The 16,381-nt window shown below is 54.1% G+C and overlaps 1 protein-coding gene across 2 annotated transcripts in view; it reads right to left on the bottom strand.

Annotated features, from left to right (window-relative positions):
- Nucleotides 1-7,592, bottom strand: part of FRMD5 (FERM domain containing 5) — a 76,027-nt gene extending 68,435 nt beyond the window's left edge. The window contains exon 1 of one of the 2 annotated variants that reach the window (XM_035336060.1): nt 7,241-7,592. In XM_035336060.1, the coding sequence (XP_035191951.1) occupies nt 7,241-7,342 (102 nt within the window). In that variant the 5' untranslated portion in view covers nt 7,343-7,592. The remainder of the gene's footprint in view (nt 1-7,240) is intronic. The other variant, XM_035336059.1, reaches the window with a different exon arrangement.
- Nucleotides 7,593-16,381: the final 8,789 nt, after the last annotated feature.

Raw genomic sequence — 16,381 nt, 5'->3', positions numbered from 1 at the left:
TGTGTACCTGGAGAGACAGCTGCTGACTTTATTGAGTAAAATGAGATTTTACTGAATTTTATCCCGGCTGCCTCTCTGCGGATAACAAGCGCGAGGAAGCACAATGGCATCTTGCCTTGCGTGCGCATGGAGAATGAACCACATTCCTTGCGAAATGTCAGCCGCCGAGTCACTTCTGCAAGTGAGGGCAATGGATACCAGTGAAGGTAATTTACACAGACTGTAATTGCCAAAGTGTAATTAAGGGCAAAGCATGGTCTGCGTCTTTAAAAACGATGATGCGGGAGGAACAAAGAGCCTCGCTGTTCCCAGGACTACGCGAGTTCATTCCACTGGCAGTTACAAAAATCCTATCTTTGCTTAGAAAAAAGAACAATTCTCCACTGCCAGCTTGAAGCGTGGTTCACAGAACTTCATTCTCCCTTTTCAAAGAATCAGACGCTAAAGACCAGGTATTTTTTGCAGATTCTCAGTTTGGCCTTGCCCATAATTATACAACTAACATGAAAAGCCCTGCACCGTGCGCAGGAAAAGTGCCCAGCCAGCCCCAAATCCCACCGGTCGCCTGAGAAAAAGCCACAGCCTGGTGCCTCTCACCCAGCAGAGAACTGGAAAATCCAATCATCGCAAAACCGCGCCACAGGGCCACAGGACAGGAAGATCACACAACCTCCGTGCGCACACAAACCGGCGCCGCTTTGTTCTGCCTCCCAGCCGCTGCTGCCGCCGCATGCAGAAGGAGGCATTTGCTCTTGTCCAGGAATGGAAGCACCGTAATGAATATTCAATACCTGCCTTCAACTGCGAGAACTCCTTGTGCCAACGTCCCGAACAATAAAAAATAAGAGACGGACCTGATTTAATAGGAGGCTGCTCGTGATGGCAGCAGGTGGAGAGACGCAGGATTTGAGTGTGAAGCTTAAAAGCACGTTTTCATTTCAGGCGCTCAGGTAGGCACGTGCCTGCCCGTCTGGGCACGGCTCCTTGGCACTGGTTTGTGCAGCAAGATGGCAAGGAGCTCGCGCATCCCCGCCTCGCAGCACCGCGGCCGCTGCCTTCATGCTCCTCTTCCTCAACTGGGCACAACTCTGGGAACATCCCCAGCACGCTGCCCCCACAGCCGTGGAGCATCCATGGGCTGGCAGGTTACCTCCAGAGGAAAACCTGGCCCGCATCCCCCGCCCAGAAGGACCCCGAGTTTCTGCACAAATGCAGAAGACCACGTAACCCTAATTTTGATGCCCTTACTTGCGCATGCAAAGGTTTCTCATTTAAAACACACCCTACTTCTTTCACCTGTCCTGCTTTGTCCTGGGGCTCTGAGCAAAGAAACCTTTGCTCCAGCCCCGTTCCCAACAGCAATTTGCTCGGTGACTGCTTATCCATTCCTATAAGGAATATAACAAAACCAGGCTGCACAAGCTAGCAGTGGCTTGTGCAAGATCTAGGGCTGGTTAAGACGTTGCCACGCCGAGGTGGAAGCTCCAGTGAATATTCAAAGTACTAATTCCCTTCTGTCCTGAATTAAGGCAGCTTTTGCCTTTCCCCTTTGTGCTCACGCAGGCAATAGCCAGAGCTCTGCCGCCATGGAGAGACACAAGCAGAGGTCTCCTGGGACGATGCAGGCGCCACGTAGATTTTGGTAGTCACAAAAAAAGTCACAAAGAGCCAGATCAGCTGTAACGCCGCTGAGAGCACAACGGGGAAATCCGCAAGAGCTGTCTGAGGTGAGAACAAATTAGGGTGCATTCCTGAGTTCTGACCTTCCTAAGAGGCTATGATGAACAAAAACCAACCCAATAAACGAGAATCCCACCACAAGAGGGGGTGTAGCCCCTTCCTTTGCAACCAGCCCCATCCTGGGCAGGACAAACGCAGGTCCACGCACACCCACGCGCTGACAGCGTCTCTGCCGGCCGGGAACGACGTCCCCTTGCCTTGTTTGCAATGCAAGAGCCTCGGTCTCTGCAGACACTTGCTGTGGATTCATCAGCCTTGCAGGCAACTCCAGATCATCAATATGAAATTGCTTTCATACTGCTGTGATAATTTGCTCTGGAAAATTTTCAAAGAAAAGAATTTGACCTGAAACCTTTTTATTTGCAGAAACAACTCCAAAGCTTTTTGTAACTCAACAATAATGTTGATTTTTTTGACCACGACCAAATGGCTGCTGACAGCGCAGTTCAGTTATTTCTATAACAGCACCAACTTCTGACCTTTGCATTAACAAGGTATTGTCCGTTCTTGACAGAATGGGTAGCAAATAAAACACGGCACTTCTTCTCAAGTGCCACATCCCCGCTCGTTCCCCAGCCCTCCTCAGTAAGGAGCTGCCATTCGCAGGCAGCGACAGCAGTGCCACGCTTCCTCTGCTGTTTCGAAACTACGAAGTGGTGGCTTCAGAGCTGCTCTCGGTGCCCCTGGTCCGGCGCAGGGCGATCGAGGCACGTGGGGGTCTCCACGGGAGGGGGCGGCTCTGCCCGAGCGCAGCCACAGACGTCAGCCCTGTCCACGCGATCGCTTTGAGCTGCTGAAGAGTGAGTCAAAAATTAAAAATAAGTGGGCTGTTCAAGGCACTTTCAGTATTCCCCAGACAACTCAAAAGCTGCCTCCTACTGCGTATTACCTAATTTTTACATGACAGAAGCAGAAAATTTCTTCTTTCATGATGCTGTAGGTACATATTTTTCTACAGTGCTATCACCTAGTGCGTACATATAGATAGATCTGTCTTCAGGATCTTATATGGGAAAAGTGAGAACCAAAGCAATTCTTTTTGGAAAACTGGCTCCTCCAAGGGGGATAGCTGGCAGTTTCACAGCAGGTAACGTTGTAGAACAAGTATGAAAAGTTAACAGAAAACAGACATTTCAGCTGGTGAAGAAATAGCAGCACTAGAAATATTTTCAACAGGTCTCCATAACAACTTCTGTTTCTGCCTCCCATTAAAATGTGAGCAAATATGTCACTAGTTTTCCAGCGGGTGTTTAGTGGATGTTTTCATCAGTCGCCTTTTGTATCCCTTGTATTTAAAATTGGAAATGAATTTTAAAGGAAAAAGGCGGTGAAACCCAAGAAACCCTCAGTTTTGACTGTTACTTTGTCTCCGAACTTGTGCGCTTCAGGCAGCTCTCCTTTTTTTGGAGCCCACGAGCCATATGTATTTAAACGTTTGGACGAAGGATGCTGCGCAGACAGCGCGCCGTTCTGCAGAGATTTAGCTGAGCGAGACCGGTAGGTTTGTCCCAAAAACATTTCCAACGTTATAAATAAAAACATGACTTCTGATGGAACCAACTGCAAACTGGCAAAAGCAACCTGGCGCTGTGGCTGCCACCCCCGCCGGCACCCATGGGCTAGAAGCGGTGCTATCCCGCATCCTCTGAGGCCCAGGAAACTTCACCAGAGACTTCCCAGGATTTTTCCTCGCCCACCACCACTGCCCTTATGGTGCCCTGAGGCCTTTCCCCAGCCCCGAGACCGCGCAGTGCTCGGGGAGCATTGCTGCCTCCCCTGGCTCCGCGCGTGGCACCGACTCCAGTACCACAGCCAGGCCTTGGGACGAGGAGGGGCAAACGTCTCCATGCACGAGAAGAAAGGCTCCAGGAGCTGACACAAGCATCTCACCACGAAGCCTCGTGGCTTCCACAGCTCTCGGCACAGGGAGGAAACCTCAGACACCAAACGCATCACCTGCTTCGGGCTTCTGACAAGAGGCCCCGCTGCGCACGCAGCGCTCCACTAACCTATTTCCCAGCAAAGGCAATTGGAAACTATGGGAAGATGAAAAGATAATGAACAAATAACCTTCACAGTAGCTAGTGCTGCAAAAAGTTGAGGCTTCTCTCGTGTTGACTGCCTGTTGTTAATGACCCTGTCAGGTCTTCTAATGAACTTTGTGCTTCATGTGGAAAACATGGGTTTTGCCCAAGCACATGGCCAAGTGCTCTTTTTATTGTATTTCCAGTCTTACGTAAGAAAGCTGTTGCATTTTGAATCCAGGAAACCTCACTTTTTATCTGTTTTCTCACTTCTCCACGTTCTCATAGTACGAGCGAGTTTTGAAACAAAATGCCAGTGTCATTTCAGGAAAATACTTGCTGCATCAAGCAATGGCAAACCATTAATTATTTCAAGCCCTTTATACCACCACTGACACCACAGCGAAGAATTTAAAACATTTCCTCAGACAAGCAGCTCAGTCACACAGAGGCCGCAGCACAAGAGCATTTCTTGCTGTCTTCAATGCACGCTTTATTCCGACTGTTGTCAGGCCGCTCTGGCAAGCCGTGCGTTGTTTGCGCCCGGAGCCGTGGGACGCAGCGCGGCGAGCACACGGTAACTACGGTGCCGGACCACAGCACGCGGCCAAGCTGAGCCAACAGCCGTCGGCAAGGGCTGCCCGCCTCCGCCAGCCCTGGGACGGGGAGCGGGGACACCCCAGGAGCACAGTCCCAGTGCCCACCACGAGCAGCAACAGCCCCACGGCGAGGGGCAGCGCGGACGGGCACCGCGGCATTCCCACCGCCGGCAAGCCCCATGTCACAGACCACCAGCTCCACTGCTTCTAAAGCACCTCAGGGGCACGTAATATTACCAAAATACAGGATTCTCTGAGTCCAGACAGGACGATGTCTTCGTCTTCTTCCAGACAGCTGCTGGGAGCCCCAGGTCCCGCGAGCGGCTGAGGCGCACAGCCCTGCTCGCAGGCAGGCACGGCCCCATCGCCACGGCACAGCACAGCCAGGGCCACATCCTCCTGCTCCCCAGAGGGGCAAACTGCTAGAATATACACATATATATAAAGACACATATGTTTATGGAGGTCCAGACTCACTGCAAACACCTATGCCTCTGACAGCTGTGTACCAACTGCACAGTCGCCAAGCCGTCCCCGAGTGGGACGGATGCGGGAAGCGCTTTCGAGGCTCCTCCGCCTGCTCAGTTGGGTGTTTGGGAGTGAAAATTAGGACAAAAGGGATGAAGGACTCGTCCAAGCTCAGCTGATGAACTGCTTGTTTAACAAGGGAATATTACCAAAGTAAACTTTGGATAATCGAATAAAAAAGGCTTTATTTAGAAAGAGAATATTCAAAGTTATGATCCAGCAGCACAGAAGCCCTATTCACACGCCTTTTGTCAAGCACAGCCAGAGGTTAATTCTGTTGACAGGTTTAACCAGTGCTATTATCTGAAACATAAATAAGACCTCTTACAGTCAGATCGGCCTCTGAGTGTTTTTTCTTTTCACAGCGATGTGGAAGCCAGACGACACGTCAGGCTGGCCGCGGCTCAGGAGGGCACAGCGCGCACGCACATCCTCGCGCTGCTGGCACCAGCGACACACACACACGGGCACAGCCGCACAAACGCACGACACAAACTTCCACCGAGCAGCTTCTCCCCCCAAAATGTGCACTGTGATCAGCAGCACTGCAGTCGAAAACAATGACTTATGCTTTGGACCGTTTCTCCATATTTAAGTAAAAATAGAAATGTATAAATTAGAAACAACAGGCGTAGAAACAGCCTGGATGAGGAAACACTACGGATCTCAGCAAGACATGAAATATCTGCACTCGTGAGGGAATGACCTTCAAAACTCATTCACTGTTCCCTGCCTCTCTGTTGACGGTTTTTCTCACATTAGACATTCCTACTATGCGTGCTTTAATTTTGCATGGACTATAAATACTTTGCTTATGAGGCAGCATGAAAGCCATAGGAAAGAAATATTTAACTATGGTAACCTTGATTGTGAGGGTAATACAGCTAATTCTGTATACCTTAGGTCATCCATACTAAATACGAGGACTCGCTATTTACTATGCTGAACATGAAATAACCCACTGAAATACGTGATCAGGTACTGTTTCCTCCTTACAAAAAATAATTTAAAAAAAGGCACGCAAAATAAAGACACCTTGTTAAATGAAATTAAGGACAGAAAATCCAGATTTTTCTAAACTGCATTGCCTACGTTTTCTCTCCCAAACTAAATTTTTCCATTTCATTTGTATCAAAAGCAACCTCGGAGAGACAAATGAGTTTGCCTGTGCCAAACAAGCCGGCTGCCACCCCAGCTGTTTACGGGGTCACACTTTACAATCTAGGTGGGGGAGGTGAGTGAGGAGCGAGCGGCTTCAGCGTTTTTCGGTTGCTCTTTGCACAAAACACCATGTTCACCCATTTTAGAAGATTAAAGCAATGCCGACCGTGCTTCCCATAGCCTGCAGCATTCCTCCCTCACCATTCTTTGCCGTTTAAAGCACGCTTCTGCCCGCAAAATAAAAGGTGCTCCCTCCTCCTCGGAGTCCCAGGACGGCGGGGAACTCGGGAGATCCACAACCCTAACCGGCAGGTGGGAGTTGTCGCCATTTACACGTTGAGTCACCTTTACTCAAAAACTCTGCCCCGAATTTTCCATTGCCTACGGACTGGAGCGGAGCCAGCCGATGCCAGCAGGGAACAGCCGCGGGTGCTCCGGCGCACAGGGCTCCGCCGTGCCAGCCGCCCCCGGCCGGCTCCCCGCCGCCCCCGCCGCCACGGCCGAAGCGCAAAGCGAGGGTGCCGCAGCCGGGGCTGCCCCGCTCCGGGTCCCTGCCCGCCGGCCGCCCCCTGCCGCAGCCCGGACACACCGCGGGCAGCGCCCGGCCCGGCCCGGGGCTCCACTCGGGAGGCGGAACGGGGCACGGCGGGGCGGGCAGGCTCGGCACGGCACGGCAGCCGCCCCCGGGCTTCCCTTCGTATCCAAGTGCTCCCCGCGACACGCGGCCGGCAGCGGGGGGCGAGAAGCGCCTCGCTCCTCGGGGCACGGTCGAGCCCCTCCGAACCTCCCCCGGCCCCCGAGTGGCCGCGCGGGGCTGCCCCAGCTCGGCGGGGCTCGGGCTCGGCTCCCCCTGCTCCGAGACACCGAGCTCTGCCCCGAGGGGAAGGGGTGGGATGGAGCGGGATAGGATGCGATGGGATGGGATGCTCCGACCGCTCCGGGAGACACGGGAGGTGAGGATGGGAGGCTGGGGGGGGGGGGCCGCGCCGCCCGGCCCCGGCGCCGCCGCCGCCGCTCCGCCTTTGTTCGCGGCGGCGGGGCAGGACCGGGAGCCTTTTGTCTGCCGGCTCCGTGCGGCGGCGGCGGGGGCACTGCTCCCCCGGCCCGCCCGGCTCGGGGCTGCCCCGGCCCCGCGCCCCCGCTGCCCCCGCGCCCGGCCGGGACGCCCCGCCCGGCGGCTGCGCTGACCTGGATGGTGCAGGTGTACTCGCTGTCGTCCAGCAGCCGCACGGTGCAGTTGTACTCGCGGTCCAGGTTCCTGCTGCTGCCACTCATCCACCTGCTCAGCATCTTCCCGGGCGCGCAGCGGGCGCGGAGCGGCGGCGCTGCCGGCGGAGCCTCCGCTCACATCCCCGCAGCCGGCGCGGAGCTGCTCGGTGCTGTGCGGTGCTGCGGGCGCGTCCCCCCCGCCCGGTTCGGTTCGGCTTGGCTCGGTTCGGCCCGGCCCGGCCGGCCCTGCCTCCGCTGCGGGCGGAGCGGTGCGGAGCGGAGCAAAGCGCGGTGCCCGTGCCCGGGCCGCGGTGCTCGGCGCACGGCGGGCGGGGTGGAGGCCGGCCCGGGGGGGCGCCGGCTGCGGGGGCCAATCTCGGCGCCGCGGCTGTGACGGGCTCCGCCGCAAACCAATGCGGCAGGGGCGGCGCGGATCCGCCGCCTCCCCCGGGCAGCCCCGCGCGGGTGGGGGCTCCGCGGGGGCGCAACGGCACGAGTGGGAGGGGGCGCCCCGGCGACACCGGGACGGAGGCAGCGCCTGGCCCCGTAGCGGGGGCAGGGGAGCGTTGGGGCTCTGCCGCGTGCCCTGCGGGGGTGGGCAGCCCCCTGCTCACCGCCCGCTCCCCCCACCAGAAAGAAGCCCCCCACTCTCTCGCTGGCCCCATCGCTCGTGCACAGCGGCCCCCGTCCTGCTCCCCGCAGCCCGGCTCACCTCGGCCTGGGCCGGCCGGGGGGGTGGGAGAGGTGGGGGGCGGTAGTCCCCAGGGCGCACAGTCCTCCCCCAGTGTTGATTCCCTCTGGAAGGAAACTTCTGTATCTGTGGCTGTTGGGCAAAATGGACTCTAAAAGTGATCAGCGTTCACTCAGGTGCGTTTGGTGCTGCTCTGGAGAAGTAAAATTCGTGGTGGGAGCCAGTGGGGCTGGAGCCCCCCAGCAGCTCAGCAGATCTCCCCCGATCCATCCCTCGCTGGCCCCGGCTGGGGGTCACTCTCGCACCACGGCCACCCCTGCACGGAGCACAGCTCCCAGCAGAGGGTTCAGCCGCGCTCCCACTACCGCCCGGCTCTGCACGAGCTGACAAACGCCTACCTCGAACAGGCCATAACACGGGGCTGTGCTGAGCTGCTGGTCCAGCCCACGGCACCACAGATCCCATCCAGCTGCACCTTCCTGACTCAGCTCAGCTGTGCCCAGAGCTTCTTCCCCTCCCACTGTGTTCGCAGGCTGCAGGGCAGCTCCTGTCCCTTCTCCACGTGCCCCAGCCTTAAGCTCCAACCATGCGGCTGTCCTGCCTCGTCCCCCAGTAGCTCCACTTCTGCCTTCCCAGCCAGAGAGATGGCTCACAAAGCCACAGCGCTGAGGAGGGGTGCCACTGACCCAGCACCGCTGCGGCACGTAGGGCAGGACCCTGCGCTCTGGGGCTGTGCAGGTGGCAGGGGAAGTCTTTCCAGGCCAGCCTCACTGCTCCCAGCCCATCCGACCTCACCAGCTCTGCCTGCCAGGCTGGACACAGCCCTGCATGCTCTCAGAGGGACCACGGGGGGGACTGGGCTGGGTTACCTTAGTATCCTAGAGGCAATTACTCCAAATGTCCCACTGATGTGAATGGCAGAGTGGGAACGTGACACTGCAGCAGTGAGACAGAGACTGGGCAGCATCATGGAGAGGAATTAATTCTGCTGGAAGAACTCCAGGCAAACCCGGAGGCTTGGCCTCCATGGGCTGTCTGTCGGGACCCCGAGCTTTGCAGCCCCCCGGGAAGGTGAGCTGTGCCCAGCGTGTTGTTGGGAGGCGTGATGCAGAGCCCAGAACAACGGCGGTTTTCACAGAGAATGGGACTGCTCCTGAACCATCTGGGCACTTTTACAAAGATGCTTGTATTCACTGAAGTAGCTGCTACTTTGTCATGTATCCCACTCTGCATAAATTGTTCATCTGCCTCAGAGCTCCCCCTCTGAACCAGCTGAACTGTTAATGAAGAATGGGATCCTCAGCATTAGCAGGTGCTGCTTTCATAAAGAACAGAAGCCTCTGAGCCAGCTGAGCGGCTTAATGAAGAGCAGCATTCATGCCACAGCAGCCACGGCTTTGTCAGGGAGCCTCTCACCCATGCCACAGCTCGGCTGTTAACTTTGTTCCTCAGCCAAACGAACGGTTTTGCTGAGATTCCAGTTTTTGACAGAGAACCTGTATTTTTTTAGAGCTCGCTGCTGAGGCGAGCAGGAGCCTGTTGGCCGCGTTCGGCCCCCTCTGCTGCCTCGGACTCGGCTCAGAGCAGGGAGCAGCGCTGGCGACGCAGACATCTGAGGGGAGCCTTGCTGTTCTCTCTCAGCCTACCTAAAAGGTTTCCGCAGAGCGTATCAGAGACTGGGAGATGCCTTTATAAAAATGCTCTCTGTTCCCCAGCTTTGATCGACAAGAATGCAGTTCGAATGAGTACTGTCATTTTTTCCCCCTTTTTAATAATTAACACGGTAAATCCTACCAATTCTCCGTACTTGGATTCCCCGTGACTTGCACTTTTGAGCTCAAAAATCCAAAAGGCAGATTTCCAAATGGATATTTAAAGTAAAATCGGAGATGCATTTGTTTTCTGGTCAGTTAGATCTCACTGAGAGCTCAGCCTTAAAGCCCAGAGGAGGAGGCAGCGTGGCTGCCTTCGCTGCTCAGAGGGCAGGAGCAGAACTCCCCACAGAAGTGCCCAGCTGTCTGACTATTGAATGTTACCAAAGCCAAAGACCCCCAAACTGCCTTAAATTCAAAGCCATGCCTTACTTTTTTCCTGTCTCAGGTGTTTCAGTAGAAAATGTCACGCATCGTATTTATCACCCCTAATAACAACCAGCTTGGCACAGCCTCCGCCGACAACTGCTCGCCTTAAGGTGCGCCAGTGTTTGGCAGTAAGAGCTGCTTCTTGGGCTTCGGATGACCAAAACACAGACCTCTGCTTTCGCTGGCATGTCTTGTTTAACTGCAACCTGCTCTGTTTAGATACTTTCAGCATTTTCTTCATCTGGAGCTGAGAAATGAGGCTGTCAGCTTCGCTTTGCTCTTCAGCAGGCACCCACATCTGGAATTGCAGAAAGGCAATGGTCCTTATTATCTTCGCTCCAATGTGAACCCCGTGCCATGTCCAAACGTGGCCCAGCTCACAGGGTTTGCTCATCATTTAAATAGCCAACAGTACCGTCATCGCTGTCATTATACTTCCAAATCAGCTGAATTCACAGTCCCTGGCCTGTTCTCCCAGGCTGTCTGCAGCGCGAAGCAGGCACCGACTCACACTTGCTCTCAGTGTCTGTACACTGAGAAGGGATAGAAACCCAGAACCAGAATCTCCGCTTGCCCTTAATGACTTCTTGTTGACGAACACTTTTGGAAAGGAAGACTTAACGTCCTCCAGAAAGAGGCTCCCTCCCCTGCACTTACTGCAGCCAGCCCCCTCTCATGTCTGAGTCCCCTCACATTGACCTGGCCTGAATCTGGAATAAATACTGGAATATTCCTTGTACGATTTTACAGTATTTTTCTAGAATAAGGAGCAGTTACAAAGCCCATCCCTGGCTCCAGGCCAGTGCTCCAGGGCTGCGGGCGGGGAGCGTTGTGCTGCTGCTTGGTCTGTGCGGAGCACGGGAGCCCCTCAGCCCATCTGCATGTCTCCATCCTCAGCTGAACACCAACAGGGGAAAAAAAACGGGCCAGCAACCACACTGCCTCCTCCGGCAGGTTTGGGCCAGCGAGCTGTACTCGTCCAGGCGCAGCCGGTGTCCCCCAGACCGGGCTCAGCCCTGCGACGGGGCTGGGGGCTGCCAGCAGCTGGCAAAGGGCGCTCTCTGTTCCCAACCTCCTCAAAATGCATCTTTGTGCAAAAATACAGTGTCTGCCTGAGCTGCAACTGAGAAAATGCTGTAACAGTGACTTACAGGCAAGGTGAATTAAGCTTGGAGAGAATTATATTTGATACACAGGGCAGCAATGGCAGTCTGGTCCTTCTCCCAAGCACCGGCCGGGGAATACATCATCCCCAGGTAGGTGACCGATGGCACTGAGTCGCTGCTGCCGCGTGCTGGTGACCCCACAAGCAGGTGTGGGGTCCCTCTGTTAGGTCTGTGTGTCCCGAGACCACTTCTAGCAGCAGCATCTGATGGGGAAGGGCTGCTGGCTCGGCGGGGCTCCGTGTGCCACGAGGGACCTGCATCTGCCACCACGCTCCTGCGGGTGAGCCTCCTGCTGAGCCAGGGAGAAAAGACGGAGGGCAGGGGAAGGTGAGGAGAAGAGCAGGCTGCAGGTGGGAGAAAGGGAAGGACGGGGGGTGAGGGAGGACAGGAGGGCAGTGCGGACAGATGTCAGCTGCAAGAGGGCCAGAAGTGAAAACGGGGCTGGAACCGTCCCAGCAACCGCCCTGCATGTACCCAGGGGGGAATGGGCTGTAGCATCGAGCTTCCCAAATTGCAGGCATGTAAATTTTTAGCCATCATTTGCAATTTTAACCAGAGGATAGCATTCCAGCCTGTTAGGAGGAGGTGGGAACCTGGAGGGCGATGCAGATTAATTACTGCTGACATACGGGGACAGGCTCATTAGGCTGAGGTCTCCTTCAGTCCTAGCACAAAGTTTTTGGCTTGCGGTGGGTATTTCAGGGAGTAATTACAGAGCTGTGCCGTCAGGCAGGTCACAGCAGTCAGCCCCAGAGACCCCTCCACGCCTCCTGGCACTGCAGGGATGCTGGAGCAGCTCATGGGGTAGGGAAGGAGCTGGGAAGGGCTGGGGGGGCAGCACCCTCCCCGCAGCCCCACGCAGGGCGGGCGCAGGGTCCCCGCGGTCACCTGTTGCAACGACGGTGAAGAAAGAGGGGATGGGGGGGTCCTGTGCCCGGGGAGCATCGTGGGTGCAGTGCAGGGAATGGCGTGCTCCAGCCTCGGTTGTGCCTCATGGCGCAGCATCACCGAGCTCTCCTGACAGTCCCAGGGGCCCTGCCATCCTCAGGCAGTGTGCGGGCTGCCAGACACCTCCCCACCTTCACTCCTGATGGCATCCAGCAGGGCTTGGGGCTTCCTGAAAAACAGCTCCCTCCCTTCATGTGGCAGAGCCTGCAAGGTTCCCTGGGGGCTCCAAGCCACCAGCCTTTTTTTTTTTTTTTTTTTGGTCCTAGAGATCATTTTTAGGCTCTCTGTGCAAGGATTTCTTCACTTGACTTGAGAAGGAGAGAGACAGCACAGAAGTGTGACTGCTCAAGCCGGCAATTCACAGCAAACAATTGCTTTGACTTTTTTTCTGCTTGCAGAGCTAATGATAAGTCTGCCACAAAAAGCTTTGCTCCATGTGCTCGCAGCAGAGACTCCAGATTGGAGGCACTGTGCTTGTGACTGGCTGGATGGGGCATGCAGGATGTTATCCTCTTTCTGAGTCACTGCTTTGGCAGACATTTACATCACAAATCCTTAAAAGTGCAAATACAACTCTCGGTCTCCTTGGGTAATTGTGGAGGTAACACCAAAAAATGCTCTTGTTTTTGGAAAGGAAGGTACACTCTGGTTTATATCTAGAGAAAACAACTGGGGAATAGTTCCGTTTCCAGCCCAGCAATCCATTTAAAATATCCCTATAATTCTATTTACTGGCTGCTTCTGTCAGCAGCGGCTCTAAGACCAGAGCTCTGCCGAAGAGCCGTGCACGGCTGTGCGGACCTGGGGCTGTGGGATGGGGGCTCACAGAAATGCACTAAAGGCATGGCCAGAGCTTGTGATTGCTTTTGTGATTCTCATATTTGGTGGTATTTTTTCTGAAAGTCCTGCTTCTTGCTCTCCATGACTAAGAAGTAATCACAGTCTCTGTCAATATATATACATATATATACTTCTCTCTCTTGATTGAGAAAGAATGCTTGAAAATGTGAGGCATACGCAGCAGAGTGTGCTCAGCAGGGGGTCAGAAATAAGACAGCAGGGAAATGCAGCCCTGGGGATTTTTGCTCTCCATCCCATGATTCACACCCCTGGGTCCTGATTTTCAGGCATGAGGTTTTGCATTTGCTAATGCTGCCACCAACACGAGTGCAAGAATATAAGCACAAGTAAATACATGAGGAAGGGATTTTCAGGGAAGCTCGAGGGACCCAGAGACAGAATCCAGCAGGATCTGGGCACCACAACTCCATTAAGCTCTGCCGAAGCCCCATCCTTTGGGTGCCCGTGGGGATCCTGGTCTGTGGGAGGCTCCTGTCCCGCTGTCCCCCCAGGACCAGGCTCCACCAGGTTTTAGCAGGTTCAGAGAGCTGCTGCACAGTGCGGTCAAGCCGGTGTTTTTCTACAGGAAAAAAACACGAGACATCCTGCAGCATTAATTCAAGGTTGCTCCCCAGCCCCATGAGCAGACGGTAGGGTACGAGCCTGCGGGAGCCCTCCCAAAATCTCTCTTGAGGTCCGCAGGGAGGCAAAGCTGCCCAAAGGCAGAGCAAGTCTGTTCAGCCGCAGCCTGACCCTGTTAACAGCAACTAGCCGAATGCTGCTCCATCCACTCGCGGTAACTTCATGGGGTTTGACAAGCGCTGGATTTAATTCAGATTCAACCTCAACGACTTGAGGCACGGCTGCGCCGAGCTCTGCCTGGGTCCTGCAGCGGTGGGGCCGGGGGTGCTGCGGCAGCTCCCACACCCCACATCCCGTACCCTGCACCCCACATCCTGCACCCCCCACGTCGGAAGGCACTCTGCACAGGTCCAAGGCACTTCAAACCAACATCTTCTGTGTAGAGAGCATGGAGGAAGCGAGTCAGAGCCTTACTGAAATGAGCAGCACAAGCACACGGGGTAAGGAAGATGCATTTTCATGATGAGAGTGTTTCAGGCAGTGGGCATCGCTTTTTTTTTAGCTTGCTTTTACTTTTCTCTTAAATATGTTTAAAATTATTTCCTTCCAAGCACTTCTAGTGGAACCCTTTTGTTTGAAGTAAATGGATTCCTGGGGTGCTTCTGCATCTAAACATTCAGCAGCCTGGGTTGAATATTTACTGCTCATCATCATCATTTAAAATACAGATTTTTTGGCCACTTCAGCTGCAAGAGTACTGCAAAGATAATTCGTGTGTCTACAGCCATGTCATTAGGTTGTCGAGAGGGAGCTGATAATCCCTCACATTTCCGAGGCCTGTGCATATTTCAGGTGGAAAGAGATAAGGAGGGTTGTGAAGGCTATTTGGGGGCCCACCTTGAGAGGCAGCAAACACACTTTTTCAGGCACTGCTGCCCCCAGGAATTATCTTCAAACATCCCCGCATTCTGGTGACAGGACCACATTTGAGCACCCCAGGCTGCACAGCGAGCCGAGGGAATAAAGTCGGGCTGGGCAAGGCAGCTGCTGAAGCTGAGGCCCGGGGTGGTGCCACAGCACAGCTCTCCCTCTATTTCAGTTTTCTTTGTTTTCTCCTCTTGCAAGTACACCATCCACAGAGCTGGCGCTGTTCGAGCCTAACAAGGTGAATCCAGTGTGTTATTCCCCAACCTTGAGTCTGCCAGAGCCGCTTAATGCTGTTTCTATTGATAAGGCTCTGGAAAATCAATGCAGTGATGATGCACACTTGTTATTTGGTAAATAGCCTTTTCTCCAGAAAACAGACCCTTTTTAGAGGTTAATCAATTACAAGGAAACAGATGCATTTCAGGTCATTTTAGCCACTGGAGGGGCTGGGGGAGGGCGAGAGCCGCGCAGCTCTCGGCGCCGCAGCAGGACCATTCTCTGGTGCTGCGGCGGCAGTGCTGGGTAGCAAATTAAACTTTCCCTTCCACTTTAGGAAACCCTTGGGTTTTTGCTTCTGCTTTTGTAGATTGTTTTTTTCTTTTTGAAAAGTTATCCTTTTATTTAGAATCAATATGAAATCCCCTTGTCCCTCCAGATTTCTGGCTGCTGTCTGGGATTCAGAGATTGTGCTTAGCCACAGAAAAGACGTTAAAGAGTAGGTACTGTGCATAGGAAAAATAAGTCATTCCCGCAATAAAAAATACCCAAGCGGAAGCATATTTAGGAAAGCATTTGGCATCTATATTTACCAGTTTCCAAACCATTTAATGCTTGTGGCTCTGCAAGCCGGGGGGCAGCCAGAGCGTGGCTCCTGCAGGCTGCGGGGGCACCGGCTTTGAGGGACCGTGGCGGTGCTCATCCAGGTGAACCGTGGTAAAATCCCCTCCTTTAATTTCCTATACGCCTCGAGCCCCTTCCCTGCTGATGCTGCACCCCTTCACAACGCCCCCCATCTCTTCCAGCTTTACAATACACCTCGCTCTGCTCCCCCCCCCCCCGAGGGCCACATCCTGGCTCCAGCCTTTGCCCTGCACCGCGGGCCGGCAGCTCAGCGAACAACAGCAGCAGCATGGGGACACCTGAGGTACACCCCAAAGGCTGCAGCTCTTTTTTGGCCTTTATTAGGAGGAATAAAGTGGAAATGATCAGCAAGCAGGCTGTGTGTGGTTGCCTAGGGATCAGCAATCATGGCCTGATTGCATTCAGTGCCAGCAGAAGAGGATGGTCCAGTCCGGGACGCGTATATGGATGGACAGCCAGGTGTGCCCAGTGTCCAGACGCAGCTCACATCTCCCTGCAATCAGAACGTCGTTCTGCACCAAGCCAAACCTCTACAGAAATGAAAGTGCATTACATTTACACAGGTGTATTTAAATGGTATTAAATACACCTAATAATAAGTTTATTAAAGTCATTAACTGCAGGAATATTTTTATATATACTTGATGCTTCTAATCAATTGAATTACGAACAAAGAGATTGAGAAGAAAACACAGATAGGAAAATATGACTGAAAGCTAACGCTTCTCTGTGAGGAGCTCAGCAGGCAGTCAATAACTGCCACTCTGCAATCAATAGTGAAGTATTTTTGAGTAAAAATGTCTCCTTGTTCTGAGTCTGTAGTCAGAAATGAAAAACCAATAGCTGGCAAATGAGAAATGGGGGAGCAGGCATTAGCTGGTCAATTAAAAGCCATCCAAGGTACGAGGGGCGCAGGGCAGCGACCAGCCCAGGAGAACAAAGAACAAATCTGCGGCCATGGAAGATGTTAAACAGCAGCAATCTGAATCTGAAAAGAGTCTGTTGGCCCAATGCTGTTGATTTT

Source organism: Oxyura jamaicensis, chromosome 10, assembly GCF_011077185.1.
Source record: "Oxyura jamaicensis isolate SHBP4307 breed ruddy duck chromosome 10, BPBGC_Ojam_1.0, whole genome shotgun sequence".
Lineage (NCBI taxonomy): Eukaryota > Metazoa > Chordata > Aves > Anseriformes > Anatidae > Oxyura > Oxyura jamaicensis.
Note: the sequence above shows the minus strand (reverse complement) of the source record. Positions and strands in the feature narration are given on the sequence as shown.